The sequence below is a fragment of the Gadus chalcogrammus genome, chromosome 7 (genome assembly GCF_026213295.1).
Source record: "Gadus chalcogrammus isolate NIFS_2021 chromosome 7, NIFS_Gcha_1.0, whole genome shotgun sequence".
Lineage (NCBI taxonomy): Eukaryota > Metazoa > Chordata > Actinopteri > Gadiformes > Gadidae > Gadus > Gadus chalcogrammus.
In genome coordinates this window covers 30,500,960-30,523,918 of record NC_079418.1, presented here as the reverse complement: position 1 = coordinate 30,523,918, position 22,959 = coordinate 30,500,960, and the positions used below count along the sequence as shown (strand labels likewise).

At 49.1% G+C, this 22,959-nt stretch overlaps 1 protein-coding gene and 1 long non-coding RNA gene across 2 annotated transcripts; both read left to right on the top strand.

The window, feature by feature from the left end:
• Window positions 1-2,118: 2,118 nt before the first annotated feature.
• LOC130386235 (uncharacterized) lies at window positions 2,119-5,188 on the top strand. Its single transcript, XR_008896100.1, has 3 exons — window positions 2,119-2,177; window positions 3,404-3,450; window positions 4,018-5,188. It is a non-coding gene; the product is annotated as an uncharacterized LOC130386235 (long non-coding RNA).
• Window positions 5,189-7,391: 2,203 nt separating this feature from the next.
• LOC130386137 (uncharacterized) lies at window positions 7,392-22,932 on the top strand. Its single transcript, XM_056594914.1, has 19 exons — window positions 7,392-7,473; window positions 8,365-8,517; window positions 8,814-8,971; window positions 9,434-9,522; window positions 9,788-9,855; window positions 10,205-10,386; window positions 10,992-11,112; window positions 11,530-11,686; window positions 11,829-11,976; window positions 12,722-12,827; window positions 13,216-13,345; window positions 13,587-13,730; window positions 14,023-14,118; window positions 14,551-14,739; window positions 17,370-18,237; window positions 19,546-20,138; window positions 20,223-20,367; window positions 20,470-20,515; window positions 20,629-22,932. The coding sequence occupies exons 1-19, from the start codon at window positions 7,447-7,449 to the stop codon at window positions 21,037-21,039; spliced, it is 3,831 nt and encodes a 1,276-aa protein (XP_056450889.1). The 5' UTR covers window positions 7,392-7,446; the 3' UTR covers window positions 21,040-22,932.
• Window positions 22,933-22,959: the final 27 nt, after the last annotated feature.

The following is a 22,959-nucleotide window of genomic DNA, read 5'->3' as shown; positions in this document are numbered from 1 at the left end:
AGGTTTTAAATCAGCTCTCTCTCTCTCTCTCTCTCTCTCTCTCTCTCTCTCTCTCTCTCTCTCTCTCTCTCTCTCTCTCTCTCTCTCTCTCTCTCTCTCTCGACGGCAGCAAAGGGGCGAGCGAACAAAGCAGGCACCAGAGCTCTCGACCAATTAACATTCCTCGTGGCTTTATGGCCGTGCTGGCCCCGCCCCCACACACACACCTCATAAAAGTCACAAACATCAATTCTAGCAAACAATAACTGTCCTCATAATCCCGTTAAAACTACGGCTTACTGCGAGCCACCCATCCAAGCAGGAAGCTGCTGTTCCTGCAGAGAGGGGATCCCCGGCCTGGACCCCCCGACTGTAGGGACCCCCAAGACCCCCTAGACCCCCCGACTCTAGGGACCCCCAAGACCCCCTAGACCCCCCGACTCTAGGGACCCCCAAGACCCACTAGACCCCCCGACTCTAGGGACCCCCAAGACCCCCTAGACCCCCCGACTCTAGGGACCCCCAAGACCCCCCAGACCCCCCGACTCTAGGGACCCCCTAGACCTTGGTCTATAGGGACCCCCCAGACCTAGGTCTATAGGGACCCCCTAGACCTTGGTCTATAGGGACCCCCCAGACCTAGGTCTATAGGGACCCCCCAGACCCCCTAGGTCATTAGGGACCCCCCAGACCCCCTAGGTAATTAGGGACCCCCCAGACCCCCTAGGTCTATAGGGTCTAAACAGGTCCCTAGGAGGAGGGCGAGAAGATTCAGGGGCGCATATGAGGGAGGGTTTGGGGTTCTAGGGTTTGGGGTTCATATGGGGTGGAGTTGTAGGGTTTGGGGTTGTAGGGTTTGGGGTTGTAGGGTTTGGGGTTCTAGGGTTCTAGGGTTTGGGGTTCTAGGGTTTGGGGTTCTAGGGTTTGGGGTTCTAGGGTATGGGGTTCCTATGGGCTGGAGTTGAGAGGTTGTTCTGGTTCCAGGGTATGGTAACAGGGTAAGGGTTTCAGATGGATTGGGTTTTGGGTCTTGTTATTGTGATCCAGTTAACTAGTCTCTCCAGTTAACTAGGTAAGTTAGTCTGTGGTTACCTGTAGAGTAGGCTGTTCTAGACATCTAGTTTTATCTGGTTAACTAGTCTGTCTGGTTAGTTAGTCTGTGGTTACCTGTAGAGTAGGCTGTTCTAGACATCTAGTGAGATATGGTTAACTAGTCTGTCTGGTTAGTTAGTCTGTGGTTTCCTGTGGAGGAGGCTGTTCTAGACATCTAGTTGTATCTGGTTAACTAGTCTCTCTGGTTAGTTAGTCTGTGGTTACCTGTGGAGTAGGCTGTTCTAGACATCTAGTTTTATCTGGTTAACTAGTCTGTCTGGTTAGTTAGTCTGTGGTTTCCTGTAGAGGAGGCTGTTCTAGACATCTAGTTTTATCTGGTTAACTAGTCTGTCTGGTTAGTTAGTCTGTGGTTACCTGTAGAGTAGGCTGTTATAGACATCTAGTGAGATATGGTTAACTAGTCTCTCTGGTAAACTAGTCTGTGGCTACCTGTAGAGGAGGCTGGTCTAGACATCTAGTTTTATCTGGTTAACTAGTCTGCCTGGTAAGTTAGTTTACAGGTAAACAACCATCAACCATATAATTTTATCTTAGTAGCTTACAAAATAGGACATGCTTCTGTTTCCCACGAACTTTGACCTAGTTTTGAGTCTGCCCTTACGCCAGGCACGCATACGCACAGTGCACAAAAGACACACACACACACACACACACACACACACACACACACACACACACACACACACACACACACACACACACACACACACACACACACACACACACACACACACACACACACACACACACACACAAAGACACACACTAGGCAGTGTGGATGTTGAAACCCTATTTGATTAAAGATTATTTGAGCATTAAGGTGGTCTGGCAGAGCTACTTATTGAATACTACCTCAACTTTAATCTATGATACTACCTTAACATTAACCTATGATACTACCTTAACATTAACCTATGATACTACCTTAATGTTAACCTATGATACCACTTTAAGGTTAATCTCTAATACCACCTTAACATTATCCTATGATACCACCTTAACGTTAACCTATGATACGGAAGTCTGACCACATGTGAGTCAAAACTTTCATTCAGCGTGTGGCAGGAGAGCAAAGACATCTTCAGGTATCTGTCTGTCCGTCTTTCTATCTATCTATCTATCTATCTATCTATCTATCTATCTATCTATCTATCTATCTATCTATCTATCTATCTATCTATCTATCTATCTATCTATCTATCTATCTATCTATCTATCTATCTATCTATCTATCTATCTATCTATCTATCTATCTATCTATCTATCTATCTATCGATCGATCGATCTATCTATCTATCTATCTATCTATCTATCTATCTATCTATCTATCTATCTATCTATCTATCTATCTATCTATCTATCTATCTATCTATCTATCTATCTATCTATCTATCTACCTATCTATCTATCTATCTATCTATCTATCTATCTATCTATCTATCTATCTATCTATCTATCTATCTATCTATCGATCGATCTATCTATCTATCTATCTATCTATCTATCTATCTATATATCTATCTATCTATCTATCTATCTATCTATCTATCTATCTATCTATCTATCTATGCATCTATGCATCTATGTATATATATATATTTCTATGTATCTATCTATCTGTGTATCTGTGTATCTGTCTGTCTGTCTGTCTGTCTGTCTGTCTGTCTGTCTGTCTGTCTGTCTGTCTGTCTGTCTGTCTGTCTGTCTGTCTGTCTGTCTGTCTGTCTGTCTGTCTGTCTGTCTGTCTGTCTGTCTGTCTGACTTTGTATATATCTGTCTATCTATCTGTCTGTCTAGCTTTCTGTCTATCTGTCTGTGTGTCTGTCTTTCCATTTGACATGTTGCTATATCTCTATCTGTTTATCTGTCCGTCTGTCTATCTATCTTTCTGTCTGTCTTTCTGTCAGAAACTTTTTTATCTGTCTGTCTGTCTGAGTAAACAGATAGGAGGTGATATCCTCTCAACTCTCTGACCTCTCACTCACATGCGCGCGCTCACACACACACACACACACACACACACACACACACACACACACACACACACACACACACACACACACACACACACACACACACACACACACACACACACACACACACACACACACACACACACACACACACACACAGACACAGGCAGACACACACACACACACAACACAATCCTGACCACAGTATTGTAGTTACCAAATGTAAATAAAGGTGTAATAAGATAATATTCTAGACGTTATAACAGAATGTAGATAGTAGATGTTAATAAAGGTGTAATAACATAACATTCAACATATTCTGGATGTTACTCTAACAGTGTTCTCCGCTCCAGCCTTTACTGGTCTCCACGGTGCTGAACCACTGGTTAGTATCTGAACACGCTCTATACTTTACATACTGTAGAACACTATCGTTTATAGTATGTATACTATATATACTATGTATACTATACTATACCATCTGTCTTTCTATCTATCTGTGTATACTATAGTATACTATGCTCTAGTATTCTAGATATAGCATGAAGACTACAGAATAGTATGTCAATTATTTAGTATATACTTTTACTGTAGTACACTATGTGCAATAGCGTTCATCCAAACAACACGGGACACTGCACTGTTCGGGCCCTCAGCAACATGCCCAGGTGGAGACTCTCTATTTTCGAATCTAATCAAATTTTATCTAATCTAATTTGATCTAATCTGATATCATATAATATAACTGGTCTAATCTAATCTGATTTTAATCTGATTGAAACTGATCTAATCTGATCTGATCTAAACTGGCCTCAACTAATCTGAACTAATATAATCTGGTCTAATATAATCTGAACTGATATCATCTGAACTAATATCATCTGTTCTAATCCGAACCAATCTCATCTTTTCTAATCTAATCTGGACTAATATAATCTGCTCTAATCCACAGTGAGACTCAAATGGAGGAAGTGTGCGTCCCAGGGAAGGTGCTTCCCCTCTGGTCCTCAGCTCCGTCCGGGGGCCTCGGAGGAGCCACCGACTCCTTCCTGAGCGCCGCACGGCTGGCGAGGGGGGGGTGGAGGGAGTCCAGCGGACCCGGGTCTCCAGCCCCTCCCCCTCGACCCCAACACAGCTCCCCCGCTGGCCAGGAGGAGAACTACACCCCCTCGCCTCCGACGACAGGCCAGAGAGACGCAGACAGGCCTGTACGCTTGGGACCAGGTCTAACAGCCCAGCAGACAGACAGGCCTGTACGCTTGGGACCAGGTCTAACAGCCCAGCAGATAGACAGGCATCTGCGCAGAAGAGTCGGTCTAGCATCCAGGCAGAGAGATAGGCGGGTCCCTGGTGTCACTGGAGTCTCCTGTATTTCTGGTATCACTGGTGACTCTGTTGCTGTCTCTGCTGGTGACTCTCGTGTCTCTGGTATCCCTGATGTCGCTGGTGTCTCTGATGGTGTCTCTTGTGTCTCTGGTATCACTTGTGTTTCTGTTGATGTCTTTGGTGTCACGGGTGTCTCTGCTGGTGTCTCGTCGGGCTGTCACAGATCGGGGAGGTGGAGGGTCAGAGGGTCTTCGCTGCCTGTTATCACAGAGGTATAGATATAGATCATATAGAAGCTGCAGATATGGAGCTGAAACATGTGTTAGTGTTGGGAAACTCCACAATATGTAACAATGATAAAAACGACTATTTTTTTACTCCTAATTTCCTCTAAACCAAGACCTCTTCTATATCTACATTATGTTATTTATATTGAGAGAGACTGAGAGAAATCAAATCATAATGAATGAAGGAAGGATGATGTGTACTTATAAATAATAAATAAAGATACGATAATTTGTGTTTAATAATGAATAAATGAAGGATAATGTCTATTGAATGATTAGTAAAGGAAGGATTATGCGTATTTAATAATGACAAAATGAAGGATAATGTGTGTTTAATGAATACAGGAAGGTTAATATGCATTTAATAATGAATAAATGAAGGATAATGTGTATTTAAAAAATACAGGGAGGTTAATGTGTGATAAATAATGAATGAAAGAAAGAAAACGTGAATCCAAGAAAGAATAAACTTGGGGATAATGTAAATGAAAGTGTTTACAAGATATACTTTTTTTTACTTCTGCTTTCATCACAAATCTGAATAGTATTTAGGGAAGACATTTAGGCATATGCCAACATTCAACAAGTTTACGATAAAACCAACAATTACAGCACACACAAAACTAAACAAACACATTTTATCTTTAAATGAAAAAAAGTATCATAAATCATCCATATTAAAAAATACTACACTGACAATGTTTTCATTCTCGTAAGGTTTACTGCTACCGCGTGTTCAACAATATAATTTCAACACAAGTCACCTTTTAACAACACCATACATTTATTATCCAATGAAACCAATGAGATAAAACTGATGAAATTAATCGAATAACCGTGGATCCGATTGTCTAATGAGGAAACGATTGGATATATTTAATTATGTAGCTTGGACCGAGGAACAGGATGAAGCGGACGCAATGAGTATTGTATTGAGTAATAGTATTCTAACAAAGTGTACATTTACTGCCATCGTGTGGATCAATACTGCATCACACTCAGACTCAGCTCAATAGATGTAAACGCGCTTTGAACGTCTGAACAGATTAAACCGTTCAACAAAGTATGTGTTCAGTACTGGCATGTAGTCTACTTTGAGGTTTTAATAAAGTCGGCAGTGGGGTGCAGTGGATCCCTTTGATGTGTAGTGGTTATTTTATATTGATAGATCCTGTTTGCAATCACTTAATAACAATATACAATGAGGTATTGATCTGTTAGGTATTAGTTTTTGATCTGTAAGGTATTAAGGTATTGATCTGCTCGGTATTAGTTATTGATCTGTTAGGTATTAGGATGTATTGATCTGTTAGGTATCATGAGGTAATGATCTGTTCAGTATTAGGTCTTATAGGTATCAGGAGGTATTGATCTCATAGGTATTAGGAGGTAATGATATCTTAGGTATTAGTTATTGATCTGAAGGTATCAGGTACTCCCGGTTCGGTTCCGTATCCAATTCAAAGTCCTCCTGTTAACATTGAAGGCCATCCACAACCACGCCCCCCCCCCATATCTGTCCGACCTCGTCCATGTTCCCACTCCCTCCCGCTCCCTCAGATCCTGTTCCTCCGTACACCTGTCCGTCCCCTCTCCCCGTCTCGCCACCACGGGGCACAGAGCAAGCAGCCGCTCTGCTCCCCGTCTCTGGAATTCATTACCATTCATTACCAACTCAGAAACATTGATTCATTTCAAATCACAACTCAGAACACATCTGTTCAAAACCGCCTATTCCACCTGATGCCAATTACTATGTCAATTACTTTTGTTATAATTTTTTTGATCTTATTGTTGTTTCTTTTTAATGACTTTTGCGTACCTTTGTATGGTCCTGAGACAGGCGCCTTCAAATTACATGAATTATTATTATTATTATTATTATTATTAGTTATTGATCTGCTAGCTATTAGGAGGTAGTGATCTTAGTTATCAGGAGGTATTGATCTCTTAGGTATCAGGAGGTACAGATCTGTTAGTTATTAGGATGTATTGTTTTGTTAGGTATCATGAGGTATCGATCTGTAAGGTATTAGTTATTGATCTGTTAGGTATCATGAGGTATTGATCTGTTCAGTATTAGGTCTTATAGGTATCAGGAGGTACCAATCTCATAGGTATTAGGAGGTAATGATATCTTAGGTATTAGTTATTGATCTGTTAGGTATTAGGAGGTAATGATCTCTAAGGTATCATGAGGTATTGATCTGTTCAGTATTAGGTCTTATAGGTATCAGGAGGTACCAATCTCATAGGTATTAGGAGGTGAGGATATCTTAGGTATTAGTTATTGATCTGAAGGTATCAGGTACTTTTGACCTTTGTCCTGTAAAATGTTCTCTTCCTGTCTTCACGTGAGGGTTAAAGTCTAAGAAAACCCTTTCCTTTTTTATGACAGTTTATTTACTCACCCACACACAGACACACACACACACAGACACTCACACGCGCACACACGCACACACACACACACACACACACACACACACACACACACACACACACACACACACACACACACACACACACACACACACACACACACACACACACACACACACACACACACACACACACACACACTGCACACACACACACTGCACACACCAGGTATTTGGAGGAGAAGCAGCAGAAGGAAGAGCAGCACAAGGAGGAGCAGCAGCATTAGAAAGAGGAGCAGCAGGACCCTTAGCAGAAGGAGGAGACGCAGGAGGAGAAGCAGGAGGAGACGCAGGAGGAGACGCAGCAGAAGGAAGTGCAGGAGCTTCATGACGGACATGGAGGACACGTGTGAAGTAAACTTCATAACTTCCTCATATTTGTAACGTGATGTCATGTGTGATGTTTTCCAGTTAAGAGTGGTCAATGTGGTCTTACTGGATATCTCATGTCAAAGGTTCTCTAGGTGATCCAGGACCATGTTCACCTGTTGTAGAGATCTATTGTCAACGGTTCTCTAGGTGATGCAGGTCAATGTTGTTGTGTTCTAGAGAGCTGATGTCCATCGTTCTCTAGGTGATGCAGGTCCATGTTCACCTGTTCTAGAGAGCTAATGTCCATCGTTCTCTAGGCATTTCACCTGATCTAGAGATCTAATGTCAAAGGTTCTCTAGGGGATGCAGGACCATGTTGTTGTGTTCTAGAGATCTAATGTCTACCATTCTCAGGTCCATGTTCTTGTGTTCTAGAGAAGACCAGGGGCAGCGAGGCATGTGCTTGTCTGTATTCATGACTCATTCAAGGTCCTCTGGTTAGTTATTAAGTTGAGTGTTATTATCGTTTAACTTTCAAACATGCTGACTCCATGGTGGATTGTGAAATGAGGTCACTTAGTTAGTCTAAGTTAGTCTCCAAATTCTGGCAACCATTTAACCGTAAAAGCGTAAAACAGTAACTGAGTACTACTGAATCTTCTTATTCGCTGTATCTGCTATCTATGTATCTGTCTGTCTGTCTGTCTGTCTGTCTGTCTGTCTGTCTGTCTGTCTGTCTGTCTGTCTGTCTGTCTGTCTGTCTGTCTGTCTGTCTGTCTGTCTGTCTGTCTGTCTGTCTGTCTGTCTGTCTGTCTGTCTGTCTGTCTGTCTGTCTGTCTTCAACTACTCTGGAACCACTCTGAGTCTCTACGTTCTCAGGGTTCTCCTGAGTCTCATATAACCCTATGATCTGTCTTGATCACATCTCTGGAGGGGCGTGGTGGAGAAACAAACGGACCTGTTCTGCCCATGACCGAACTGACGATGGCCAAAGAGCCACGAGGAGAGCCGAGACCGGGGCCGGACATGATATACACCATAGAGGACGTTCCGCCCTGGTACCTGTGTGTACTGCTGGGTCTACAGGTACACACATACACACACAAACATACACACACACACACACACACGCACGCACGCACGCACGCACGCACGCACGCACGCACGCACGCACGCACGCACGCACGCACGCACGCACGCACGCACGCACGCACGCACGCACGCACGCACGCACGCACGCACGCACGCACGCACGCACACACACACACACACACACACACACACACACACACACACACACACACACACACACACACACACACACACACACACACACTAACACCTGTCGTATGGTAGTAAGTTAAACACCTGTCCTACTGCAGCACTACCTGACATGTTTCAGCGGAACCATCGCGGTTCCCTTCCTGATGGCTGAAGCCATGTGCGTTGGGCGCGACCAGAACACCGTGAGCCTACTGGTCGGAACCATCTTCACTACAGTGGGCATTACCACACTGCTTCAGACCACCCTGGGAGTCAGGTAACCCCAACCCTCTAACCCTAACCCTCTAACCCTAACCCTAACCCTCTAACAGTGAGCCTCAAACCCAAATCCACTTACACTTAACCTCTTACCCTAACACTCTAACACTCTGACCCTCTAACACTTACCCCAACCCTATATGTGCAGACCATCTCTGTTCCAGGCTCTAACCCTAGGCCTGTCAGTGGACTAACCCTAGGCCTGTCTGTGTAGACTAACCCTAGGCCTGTCTGTGTAGACTAACCCTAGGCCTGTCTGTGTAGACTAACCCTAGGCCTGTCTGTGTAGACTAACCCTAGGCCTGTCTGTGTAAACTAACCCTAGGCCTGTCAGTGGACTAACCCTAGGCCTGTCTGTGTAGACTAACCCTAGGCCTGTCTGTGTAGACTAACCCTAGGCCTGTCTGTGTAGACTAACCCTAGGCCTGTCTGTGTAGACTAACCCTAAACCTGTCTGCAGACTCCCTCTGTTCCAGGCCAGTGCGTTTGCCTTCCTGATTCCTGCTCAGGCCATCCTAGGACTGGACAGGTGGGCCTGCCCCCCTGATGGTAAGACAGCTGTTTGTCTGTCTAGCTGTGTGTCTGTCTGCCTTTCCGTCTGCACCTACCTGTCTGCCTGCCTGTCTTGGTCTTCTTTTAAAGGTGGAGATTCAAAAAGTGACACAAATATAAACATAACAGTGAGTTAGTAATATAGAGTAATACATAGCCGAATACATAGCTGGATGTATAACTGAACTCAGCGTTCCTTTTGAACGTGCACTAACGAAGGGACGGGTTTCTGAGCTGTGAGTGGTTGTTTTTGCTCCTGCAGAAGAGATTTACGGAAACGGGAGTCTTCCCTACAACACCTCCCACATCTGGCAGCCCCGGATCAGAGAGGTACCCGCCGCGAATGCTACACACAATGCTACACACAACAATGCTAATGCTAACGCTAATGCTAACGCTAATAATGCTCCGATGGATGGATGTAAAATTTACCTTTGTGCAGGCGGCAGTGGCTCAAGAGGTAGTGCGGGTCGGCTGGTAACCTGAAGGTTGCTGGTTCGATCCCCGGCTCCTCCTAGCACCTCCACCTAACTCTAAAACTGCTCCCGAACGAGCTGGCTGTCGCCTTGCATGGCCGACTCCGCCGTCGGTGTGCGAATGTGTGCGTGAATGGTTGAATGTGAGGCTTAATTAAAATGCCGTCCAGTGCGTCCAGTGACGCCCTCATGACCTGCTGCAGATCCAGGGAGCCATCATGGTGTCCAGCGTGCTGGAGGTGCTGGTGGGGTTCCTGGGCGTGCCGGGGCTCCTGCTGAGATACATCGGCCCCCTCACCATCACGCCCGTCATCTCCCTGATCGGCCTGTCGGCCTTCAGCACCGCCGGGGAGAGGGCCAGCTCCCACTGGGGCCTGACCTCACTGTGAGACACCTGTCTGTCTGTCTGAACTGTGAGGCACCTGTCTGTCTGTCTGCACTGTGAGGCACCTGTCTGTTTGTCTGCACTGTGAGGCGCCTGTCTGTCTGTTTGTCTGTCTGCACTGTGAGACACCTGTCTGTCTGCACTGTGAGACACCTGTCTGTCTGTTTGCACTGTGAGACACCTGTCTGTCTGTCTGTCTGTCTGCACTGTGAGACACCTGTATGTCTGCACTGTGAGACACCTGTCCGTCTGTTGGCACTGTGAGACACCTGTCTGTCTGCACTGTGAGACTCCTGTCTGCACTGTGAGACACCTGTCTGTCTGCACTGTCTGACACCTCTCGGTCCGTCTGCACTGTGAGACACCTGTCTGTCTGCACTGTGAGACAGCTGTCTGTCTGCACTGTGAGACACCTGTCTGTCGGCACTGTGAGACAGCTGTCTGTCTGTCTGCACTGTGAGACCCCTGTCTGTCTGCCTGTCTGTCTGTCTGCACTGTGAGAAAGCTGTCTTTCTACACTCTGAGAAGTATTTTTGTCAGACAATTCGTGACACACTCTCTCTCTCTCTCTCTCTCTCTCTCTCTCTCTCTCTCTCTACCTCCAGGTGTATCTTTCTGATCATTTTGTTTGCCCAGTACCTGAGGGAATTCTCAGTTCCTTTTCCAACCTACAGCAGGGGGCGGGGCTTCAGGACCACCGGAATACAAGTGTTCAAGTTGTTCCCAGTACGCACACACACACACACACACACACACACACAAACACACACACACACACACTACACACAAACGCACACACACACACACACACACACACACACACACACAAACGCACACACACGCGCACACGCACACGCACACGCACACACGCCACACACACACACACACACACACACAAACGCACACACACACACACACACACACACACACACACACACACACACACACACACACACACACACACACACACACACACACACAGGTGCAAAAACACAAACACAGACAAACGGTGTCTGTCTGCCTGTCTGTGTGTGTGTGTGTGTGTGTGTGTGTGTGTGTGTGTGTGTGTGTGTGTGTGTGTGTGTGTGTGTGTGTGTGTGTCTGTCTTCCTGTCCGTCTGTCTGCCGTCCCGTCTGTCTGCAGATCATTCTGGCCATCATGGTGGTGTGGCTGGTTTGTTACTGCCTTACATTGACAGATGTGTTGCCTAGCAACCCTGACCTCTATGGATACAAGGCCCGGACCGATGCCCGCGGCAACATCATGAGCACCGCCCCCTGGTTCAGGGTGCCGTACCCATGTGAGTTCATCAGCCAATCAGGACTCACCTCCAACTAAACCGTCAACCAATGAGCACGCGTCTGCCATTTTTTATTACGTGCTGGAGAGATGATGAGAGACAGAATGACAGAGGGATGGTGAGGTCACCTGGTTGTTGACAGGTCAGTGGGGGTTGCCGACGGTAACGGTTGCCGGGGTGATGGGGATGCTGAGCGCCACGTTGTCGGGCATCGTGGAGTCCATCGGTGACTACTACGCGTGTGCCCGCCTCGCCGGAGCCACGCCCCCTCCCGTCCACGCCATCAACAGGTCAGCGCTGATTGGTCCACGCAGGATGTGTGTGTGTGTGTGTGTGTGTGTGTGTGTGTGTGTGTGTGTCTGTGTGTGTGTGTGCGTGTGTGTGTGTGTGTGTGTGTGTGTGTGTGTGTGTGTGTGTGTGTGTGTGTGTATAGGGGTATGTGTGTGCATGTGTGTATTAGGCCCAATCCCATTTCTACCCCTTACCCCTCCCCCTTTTTGTGAAGGGGTAAGGGGAAGGGGTAAGGGGTAGAAACATTTCTACTCCCCCTTCAAAACAAGGGGAAGGGGTAAGGGGCAGAAATTGGATTGGGCTTTAATGTCAAAGCTACTTTGACCAACATCCACAACTTTACATTCAATACTTTACCTTCAATCCTTGTATGTGTGTGTACTGTATGTGTGCGTACTGTATGTGTGTGTACTGTATGTGTGCGTACTGTATGTGTGCGTACTGTATGTGTGCGTACTGTATGTGTGTGTACTGTATGTGTGCGTACTGTATGTGTGTGTACTGTATGTGTGCGTACTGTATGTGTGTGTACTGTATGTGTGTGTACTGTATGTGTGTGCACTGTATGTGTGTGTACTGTATGTGTGCGTACTGTATGTGTGTGTACTATATGTGTGTGTACTGTATGTGTGCGTACTGTATGTGTGTGTACTGTATGTGTGTGTACTGTATGTGTGCGTACTGTATGTGTGTGTACTGTATGTGTGCGTACTGTATGTGTGTGTACTGTATGTGTGTTTAAAGGGGGATCTTCGTGGAGGGGCTCAGCTGCATCCTGGCAGGAATTCTGGGAACAGGAAACGGATCAACTTCCTCCAGCCCCAATATAGGCGTGTTGGGCATCACAAAGGTAAGTAGCGGCCCCCATGTTTTCTCCTCCTTCCCCATCTTCCTCCTTACTCCTCATTCTCTGGTCTCTCCTCTCTTCTTCTCTCCTTCTCTCTTCTCCCTCCTCTCTAATCCTCTCATCTCCAATCTCCTCCTCTCTCCTCCTCTCTCCCTTTCTCTTTCCTTCCTCCTCCCTCCTTTCTCTTCTCTCTCCTCTCCTCTTTCCTCCCTCCTCTTCTCCCTCTCTTTCCTCTCCTCTCCTCTCTCCTCACCTCCTCTCCTCCTCTCTCCTCTCTCCTCCTCTCCTTCTCTATCCTCTCCTCTCTCCTCACCTCCTCTCCATCTCTTTCCTCTCCTCTCCTCTCTCCTATCTCCTCACCTCCTCTCTCCTCTCTCCTCCTCTCCTCCAGGTGGGCAGTCGGCGTGTGGTCCAGTTCGGGGCGCTCATCATGGTCCTGCTGGGTTCCATGGGGAAGTTCACCGCTCTGTTCGCCTCAATCCCAGACCCCATCCTGGGAGGCATGTTCTGCACCCTGTTCGGTAAGCACCTCCTCTTCCTCCCCCCTCCCTCCTCTCTCTTCCTCTCTTCCTATCCTCTTCTTCCCACGGCAGTAGGCCATCGGGTAGGACTAACGCTAGCATGACTCTACAGGGATGTTCACCACGGTAGGACTAACGCTAGCATGATTCTACAGGGATGATGACCGCGGTAGGACTAACGCTAGCATGATTCTACAGGGATGATGATCGCGGTAGGACTAACGCTAGCTTGTCTCTACAGGGATGATCACAGCAGTGGGCCTGTCCAACCTGCAGACTGTGGACCTTAACTCCTCCAGGAACCTCTTTGTTCTCGGCTTCTCCATGTTCTTCGGCCTAACACTACCAAACTACCTGGACACACACCCAGGAAGCATCAAGACAGGTACAAACACACACACGCACGCACGCACGCACGCACGCACGCACGCACGCACGCACGCACGCACGCACGCACGCACGCACGCACGCACGCACGCACGCACGCTCGCACGCACGCACGCACGCACACACACACACACACAGGTAGGTAGCACCGAGACAGGTACACCCATATCCACACAGCCCCCCCCCCCCCTGCAAACACACCCACACCAACACAGTGTGGTGGATTAGCTGCTGATAACCCCCACTTCTAGTCATGAGTTTTGTGTGTGTGTTTGTGTGATTGTGTGCAGGTGTATCAGAGGTGGACCACATCGTGACTGTTCTTCTCTCCACTGAGATGTTCGTTGGAGGAATCCTCGCCTTTTGTCTCGACAACACTATACCAGGTAAACACACACCACACCTGGTAAACACGCACTATACCTGGTAAACACACACACACACACACACACACACACACACACACACACACACTCACACACACTATCCCTGGTTGATACACACACACACACACGCACGCACGCACGCACGCACGCACGCACGCACGCACGCACGCACGCACGCACGCACGCACGCACGCACGCACGCACGCACGCACGCACGCACGCACGCACGCACGCACGCACGCACGCACGCACGCACGCACGCACGCACGCACGCACACACACACACACACACACACACACACACACACACACACACACACACACACACACACACACACACACACACACACACACACACACACACACACACACACACACAGATGCATAGACATCCACACATGGAGATACACTCTCTCTCTCTTCTCTCTACAGGCACAAGAAAAGAACGAGGCCTCTTGGACTTTGATACGACGGACCACGACACTGTGGATAGCTCCGCCCCTGACCACGCCCCCGGCCCCTCCTCCTATGACTTCCCGATAGGAATGGGTTTGGTGCGGCGGGTGGGCTGGCTCCGCCGGCTGCCCATCAGCCCCACCTTCCAGGGCTTCCGGGCTCGAGACCCCCCAGCCCTGTCCGCCACCAAGATCTAGTCTATATCATTATGTATTCATATATTCATGTTCAAGATCTAGTCTATATCATTATGTATTCATATATATTCATGTTCAAGACCTAGTCTATATCATTATGTATTCATATATTAATGTTCAAGATCTAGTCTATATCATTATGTATTCATATATTCATATTCAAGATCTAGTCTATATCATTATATATTCAGCATTATGTCCATATATAGAGCATTATGTAACATATTATATTATTATATTTTATCATAATGTTATCTATATTATATCATTATATATTGACCATATATATATACATATTATGTTATATATATTTATCATATTTTATATTATAAATATTTTGTATTATAATATTTATCATTATTTTACGATTATATATATTATGTTCTATATTAATATATAAGTATCATTATGTTATCATATTATTATATATTATCTATCATTATGTTACAGTATTATTATATATGATATCATATATTTATTATTGTATTACATACATTATATTATATTATTGTATTAAATCCAAGACATGCTGCAAGTCATAATTCGCCAGAAGAGGAAACTGTTTACATATTTCTAAACAAATAAAAACAAATATTCAATGTGTGGAAACATTAAAGTTGCAGTACATAACATTTAAACTAGCTGGTAGTGTTATATTACCTGGACATATCGTAGTCAATGCTGATCGAGGTTGTTCTTAATGTCTTCAATAAAATAAAATCCAAACTGATATAGTCTACGAATAAAAAAGGCTAGCCAGCCTGTACCTCTCGTATTATACTTCCCAAACTCAACCTGGGGTTCTGCATTGGGAAATAGATCACTCCAGCAAGGGGCTAATAGAATTTTAAACCAAGGTCCTTAACAGCAGCCAACAAAGCGTCAGGGTTTTTATTTTTTTAATGTTATTGCTTGCTTGCTATTCTGCCTTGTTCATGTAATCCTGTTTTTCGCTCGTGCTTGTTGCATGTCTGAGTAGCTGTATGTTAACCCTGTAGGGTCCCTGTTGCTGCATTGTTGCACGTCTGTACAGCTGCTGTTTGTGTGCTGTTGCCTCTCTAACCCATCCTTTCTCACTGCCCCTATTCCCTTCCCCCAAAGAAGCTTGTGCTTTTTGTCAGGCCATCAATGTAAATAAGAACTTGTTCTAAAGGATCTAGCTGGTTAAATTAAGGTAAAAAAATAAAAAAATAAAAAAGAGTGAGGAGCTGGTTACATCTGGTCAGGCCCAGCCTTAAAGCTGTGAGTCCAGCGAGGCCGGAAGAAGAGAAGGTCCTTATATAGGACCTGGGGAGGCGAAGCTTCTAAGATAGGAGATGAAAGTGGCCATGACAACAGGATCTGAAGAATAATGTGACAGAGGAAAGGAGAGCAAGGAGTGTTGACGTTGTTGAGTGGTTCAGTTAATTTTTTGATGGTCGAGATTTGGTGAAATCACTTTCACAGCCCCCCTTAAACATTCTCCATTTAGAAATAATTACATTCCACCAACGATTCTTATTTTCATTGGATTAAACTTTACAACAACTGAGATTATAACATGCTTCCAATTCTTCGGATCATAGAGTAATCTGGGATTATACTGGTTTATTATTTTCAATGCGCTCCTCGATGTTTCCGACTGAAGTCGACAAACCGAAACATACCGAAATAAAGCGACCCCGGGGTCCTGAAGCCACGGGGCCCAGTGTCCACTAGGATGAAGACCAACCGTATAAACATGTACAGCGGTCCGGCTCCACAGCGCCCTCTTTCGGCCCCACCTGCACCCTCACCCTGGCACCCATGCTCTGCTGGTCAGAGGGGGTCGTCTGTTCGACATTAACTACTAACTGAATGTTAAGGCGACGGCGTATTGGACCGAGTTTAAGGTAAGCAGAATGCGTGTTTTATGAGTCCTGGTTATCCGAGGATGTATGTCTGCCTTGATTCTTTTGTGTGAGGAAAACAAGCCTAGAAAGATAGTTTTGTAGAATAGAAGTGTTACATTTGGTTAAATGTTGGGAATAATATATTTGTCTAACTGAATGACTGAATGTTTTATTTATATTGTATTTCGTATTTATAGTAAAGTTGTTATCAGGTAGGTTTTCTCCGCTAATGTTTTTGTTTCATCAAAGGGCTTGGATCATTGTTTTGTCCGAGCATCACGGGGACAAACGAAAGCAGCCAATCACAAAAGTAAATTCATATGACGAAGTCTTGAGTGACGTGCCTCTGGACCAATCATCAGAGACTCAACAGCTCGCCGGCCAATCCTAAGTGTGTTTCTCGCTGGGGGTCGCGACGGGGTCTGGCGCTGAGCGGGGAAGGGGAGGAGTTTCGGGAGGCAGAGTGGAAGGGAAATGGCGGCCGTGGCTGCAGAGCCAGCAGGAGCCGCGTCGGTTCCGACCGCAGCGACGGCAATAGACGACACGGGTCCACTGGAACCCGGTCCGGGTAAGACGATATACTCGGGGGACGACCTCCCGACAGACGTTAGGCGAGAATACGCCGCAGTGAGCGATCCCGCTGGCCCCGGAGGGCTGAAGGATGGGGACGTGGTGGAGGAATGCGGCCATGTCGGGCCCGCGGCGGGAACAACAGCACCCTCACCCCTGCGGACGACCGACACCGAGGAAAACACCGAACTGTTCCCGAATGACACCCCGACACTACCCGAAGGGGCGGGGGAGCCGTTCTCTCCCGGGCCGGTGGAGTACCGGAGTGTCATGACGGACTCCCAGCCGTCTGCCGTGTTCCTCCTCTCGTTCCCAGCCCACCCGGCCGCCCCGGAGGCCGGCTTGTCCCTAGCAGAACCCGCCGAGCCCACCACCAACGTCACGGCGAACGACTACTACCAGAACCGAGCGGACCCGCTTATCGTACACCAAGACTCGGACCTCAGTTACACCTCTCTGACCGCGGAGGACGCGAGGCCGCCGGACAATTCCTCCTCCTCCTCCATGCCGACCGAGCACACGGAGGATGCTAGGGTAGACACGGTCCCGGGGAGAAGCCCGGACCGGACCAGCTCACCCGTCGGCACCGCCACCATCATGGACATAGAAGCGGCAGCCACGGATCACAGCACTACCTCCTACGTTGGTTTCTCCAGAACCCAACCGACCTGCTGTGTAGTAGACGGCGACCTGACCCCTTCGAATCCCCCGGTCCCTGAGTCCGAATTTCCCGGACCCGGTTCGCCCGGATCTGGTTCGCCTATACCTGGTTCGCCAAGACCCGGTTCGTCCTGTCCCTCGCCTCCGCGGGGACCGGACGACAGTATGAACATAAAGCAGGAGGTCCGGGAGGGTGAGTCCACGCCGGACGAAGAGTCCAAACCGGAGCCGCTGTCCGTCGAGCAGCTATCGGCCGGGTCGGAGGTTCGGGTCTCCCTGGACCACATCATCGACGACGCCTTGGTGGTGTCCTTCCGGCTCGGGGAGAAGGTGTTCTCGGGGGTCCTGATGGACCTGTCCCGCAGGTAAAGCAGCGGGCTACTATGCAGCGGGAAACTAATGTAGGCGTCATTAAATTAACTGGGAACTGAGAACCGATTCTCATTACAACACCGTTCATAATACTAAATAGAGTAACACAAAACAACGTAGTGGAGCTGTCTTCTCAGTCAAGGTACTGTTGTCTTGTAGACTGCTGTTTTGAAGTTAAACTTCACATATAAGACTAGATACACGAATAACATTCAGTTCAACACATAACGGTTCAAGGTGACGATTCTATTTATAGTAACGTTCATTATATCGCATTAAGAACTATTAAAAAACATATTTGGTGAAAGGATCATAAAAGGAACTCTTACCGTGAGAATAACAACCTACAGGATGTTTATCGTGTATATCCGTGCTTTTATTATACAAATTAATAATGTATTACTCGATATAATATTACTGTTGGATAACGTTTTTGGACAGCTAAAACACACACTCGTACACACTCGTGCACGCAGACACGTACACATGCACGTGCACAAACACACACATGCAAGTACACGTAGACACACACGCACGTACATGCTCAAACACACACCACCTGCGATCTACAGTACACGCGTAGCATCAGGCTCGAGCTTCACGAGGAGGTCAGGGGTGTTCACGGTGAGGTCAGGGGCGTTCACGTGGAGGTCAGGAGCGTTCACGTTGAGGGTCAGGAGCGTTCACGTTGAGGTCAGGGGTGTTCACGGTGAGGTCAGGGGCGTTCACGTTGAGGTCAGGGGCGTTCACGAGGAAGGTCAGGAGCGTTCACGTTGAGGTCAGGAGCGTTCACGTTGAGGATCAGGAGCGTTCACGTTGAGGGTCAGGAGCGTTCACGAGGAGGGTCAGGAGCGTTCACGAGGAGGGTCAGGAGCGTTCACGTGGAGGTCAGGAGCGTTCACGTTGAGGATCAGGAGCGTTCACGTTGAGGGTCAGGAGCGTTCACGAGGAGGGTCAGGAGCGTTCACGAGGAGGGTCAGGAGCGTTCACGTGGAGGTCAGGAGCGTTCACGTTGAAGGTCAGGAGCGTTCACGTTGAGGGTCAGGAGCGTTCATGCGGAGGATCAGGAGCGTTCACGTGGCAGGTCGGGAGCGTTCATGAGGAGGGTCAGGAGCGTTCACGTGGAGGTCAGGAGCGTTCACGTGGAGGTCAGGAGCGTTCACGTTGAGGGTCAGGAGCGTTCATGAGGAGGATCAGGAGCGTTCACGTGGCAGGTCGGGAGCGTTCCCGTGGTAACATCAACGATGTCGGGAGTGTAACTTAACGTTACCATGGAGATGTTAACCCCCCTGTCCCCCCAGGTTCGGCCCCTACGGGATCCCCATCACGGTGTTTCCTGAGAGGAGCAAGCCGGCCCCCTCGCCGGCCCCCCCGCCGTCACAGGAAGCGGACGGCGACGGCGCCGACGCCGAGGCGCTGCCGCCTCCGCCGCCCCGGACCTCCAAGCCCCCGCCCCTGTTCCAGGACGGCGCCCCGTACCCCCCGCCCCTCCTCATCAGGGACTCCTACAACCAGGCCTTACCTCAGCCCCCTCCCCGCAAAATCAAGCGGCCGAAGCGGCGCTACCGCTTCGAGGACCCGCCCACCTCCATCATGAACGCCATCAAGCTCCGCCCCCGCCAGCTGCTGTGTGACAAGTGCAAGGGGCTGGTCTCGACCGGCGGGGGCGGGGCCCCGCGGGAGGCCCGGCGGGGGGGGGGGGGAGGAGGAGGGGGAGGCGCAGAGGAGGCGTCGCGGAGGAGAAGACACACGGACGCCGCCTCCGCCTCCTCCACGGCCGCCAAGCAACTGAGGACTGAGGTGAAGCCGCCGCCGCCCTCGTGCTCGGGCCGCGTGCTACGGGCCCCGCCCACCCGGCGCCTGAAGGCCACGCGGCCCGTCCTGAAGAAGCCCCGCCCCGCCGGGGCCCCCGTCCCCCCCGCCGCCGCCGCCCCCGCCCCCGGGCCCCTCCCCCCCGCCGGGGCCCCCGCCCTCCCAGGGGGGGGCGCGCGGGCCTTGACGCGGGCGGCGGCCCTGCAGGAGGCCACGCAGCACCAGAAGGTCCACTTCACGCGGCGGCTCCAGCAGCTGGGGCCCCCGCCGCGGGCCCCGCTGCCCCCCCGCCTCCGCATCAAACCTCAAAGGTATCGTACCGACGACCCCGCCCCCGCGCCCGCGCCGCCGGCCACGCCCCCGCCCGCCCCTATCCCCGCCCCCTCCCCCTCCTCCCCCGCGGGGGTGGCCAGCGTGGCCGTGGTGCTGAAGGAGCAGCAGGAGGAGGCGGGGGGGGAGGTGCGGGGGGGCAGTCTGCTGCTCTGCGTGGCCTTCAAGGCCCCCGCCGCCCCGCCTGCCTCCTCCTCCCCCCCCTCGGCCTCCTCCTCCTCCTCCTCGCCCCCCCCCTCAAGGGCCCTGGCTCTGAGGACGGCCCCGCCCCCGGCTCCGCCCCCCCGGGGGAGGGGCGGAGCCGGAGCGGGCGGCGCTGCGGGGCGGAGCGGGGCGTGTGCGTGGGGGACATCGTGTGGGCCAAGATCTCGGGGTTCCCCTGGTGGCCGGCCCAGGTGCTGGCCCTCAGCGGGGGGGGGGGCGGCGGCGGCGGGGGGGCCCGGCGCGAGGAGGAGGCGCGCGTGGCCTGGTTCGGCTCGCCCACCACCTCCTTCCTCCCCGTCGCCCAGCTGGCGCCCTTCCTGGAGAGCTTCCAGAGCCGCTTCGACAGGAAGAGGCGCGGCCCGTACCGCCGCGCCGTCACCGAGGCGGCGCGCGCGGCCACGCCCCTCCCCCCGGGGGTCCGCTCGCTGCTCACCCAGCTGGAGGCCTGAGACACACACACACACACACACACACACACACACACACACACACACACACACACACACACACACACACACACACACACACACACACACACACACACACACACACACACACACACACACACACACACACAGGCTCCGAGCGCTGGTTCCTGGTTGCAGTTGCAGCCCATTGCCTTCTTCCTGAAGCCCCGCCCCCTTGTGGGCAGGGTAAGGGGGTTGGTTGTTGACCTCTGAACTCTGCTGAAGAACTGAACCCCCCCCTTCTTCCTCCTCCCCTCCCCCCACCAGAATGCTGTGACGCGTCGTTAGATCTGATTGGTTCTCATCTCTTGATCTTCCTGTTAGAGGAGTGACCACATCCTTCTGTCTGACCTCTGACCTTGGGACACAATCCAACCCACCTTCCCTCACACTCAGTCCCACCAAACCCACCAGACGTTAGTGCAGCTCAGTGCCTCCAGTAAGTTAGGGTTAGTTTAGTATGGTCCAGTACACTCAGGGTTAGTTAAGTAGGGTAGTGAAGGAGCTCCACTAGGGTCAGTTTAGTAGGGTGGGGTTGAGGTCTACCGAAGGGTTGAGGTCTAGGGTAGGGATTAGGGGTGTGAACGGTTACAAAAAAATGTAAACGGTTACACGACCCCTTTTTTCTTTTTTTCGTGTACACGATCAACTTTTTTTTTTATTAATTAATGATTTATTTTATTTTTTGAAGTGGACCGCAGTCGCGCTATAGGGGGATTATTTGATTATCAACACGGCGTTAATGTTATAACTAACATTAAACTGTAATCAGAAAACGCGGTTGTATGCTATAGAGTGTAGACCCTATAGTATCTGTGGTATAAAGGCTGGGACGAATTTCAAATTATAAATATGTACACTTAATGTTGAAAGTATAGACCGTCGCGATTCCCATTGAAACAATGGCGCCGTGATTATTATTTATTTTTTCGGTTTTCTTTTTCAGATTTTTCCTAAACGGTTATGATTTACTAACCGGTTACACGTGTACCCGTGCACACCCCTAGTATGGATTAGGTCTAGGGTAGGGATGAGGTCTACCGTAGGTTTGAGGTCCAGGATAGGGTTGAGGTCGTCTACTTTAGGATTGAGGTCTAGGGTAGGGATTAGGTCTAGGGTAGGGATGAGGTCTACCGTAGGTTTGAGGTCCAGGTTAGGGTTGAGGTCTAGTATAGGGTTGAGGTCGTCTACTTTAGGATTGAGGTCTAGTGTAGGGATCAGGTCTAGGGTAGGGATTAGGTCTGGGGTAGGGTTGTGTACCAGGAAAGGGGTCTATGGTAGGGTGGAGGTCCAGGGTTGAGTGCTAGGGTAGGGTTTAGGTTACGGTCGGGGTCTGGGTAGGGTTGAGGCCCAGGGTTGAGGTGACAGAGCGATGTTGGAGGGATGATGCTCTGTTCTTAATTTATTCCCGGGAGCATCTGTTTGCAGACAAGAGTACTGTTTACTCCCAGATCAACGATTGACTAATTGTATAAATGTCTTTTTCTGATGTTTAAAACAAAAATAAAACCAACAAAAACATAAATAAATAAATAAATAAAATAAAGAGCTTCCATACTTGTGGTCATTTGGGTGGGGTGTGGATAGTGAACAGATTATCTTACTGCAAACAGATGAGTAGGTCATGCTGTCGTCTCTGAATACCCAGTACTCATCCCTTACAGTCAGCCATGATTAGTTATGTAGCATAGTACAACTACTGTGGTCAAAATAGTATGGAGTTATTTACAGTGCTATGGTAGAACTGTGATACTCCATAGTGTTTTACCACAGCACTGTGGTAAAATACTATAGAGCATCACAATACTAGCACAGTGTTAACGACCATGTAGGCAGGAGATGGGGAATCTATGGTGAGTGCGAGATGGAGGTGATGAGGGGGGGAGGTGAGAAGGAGGTGAT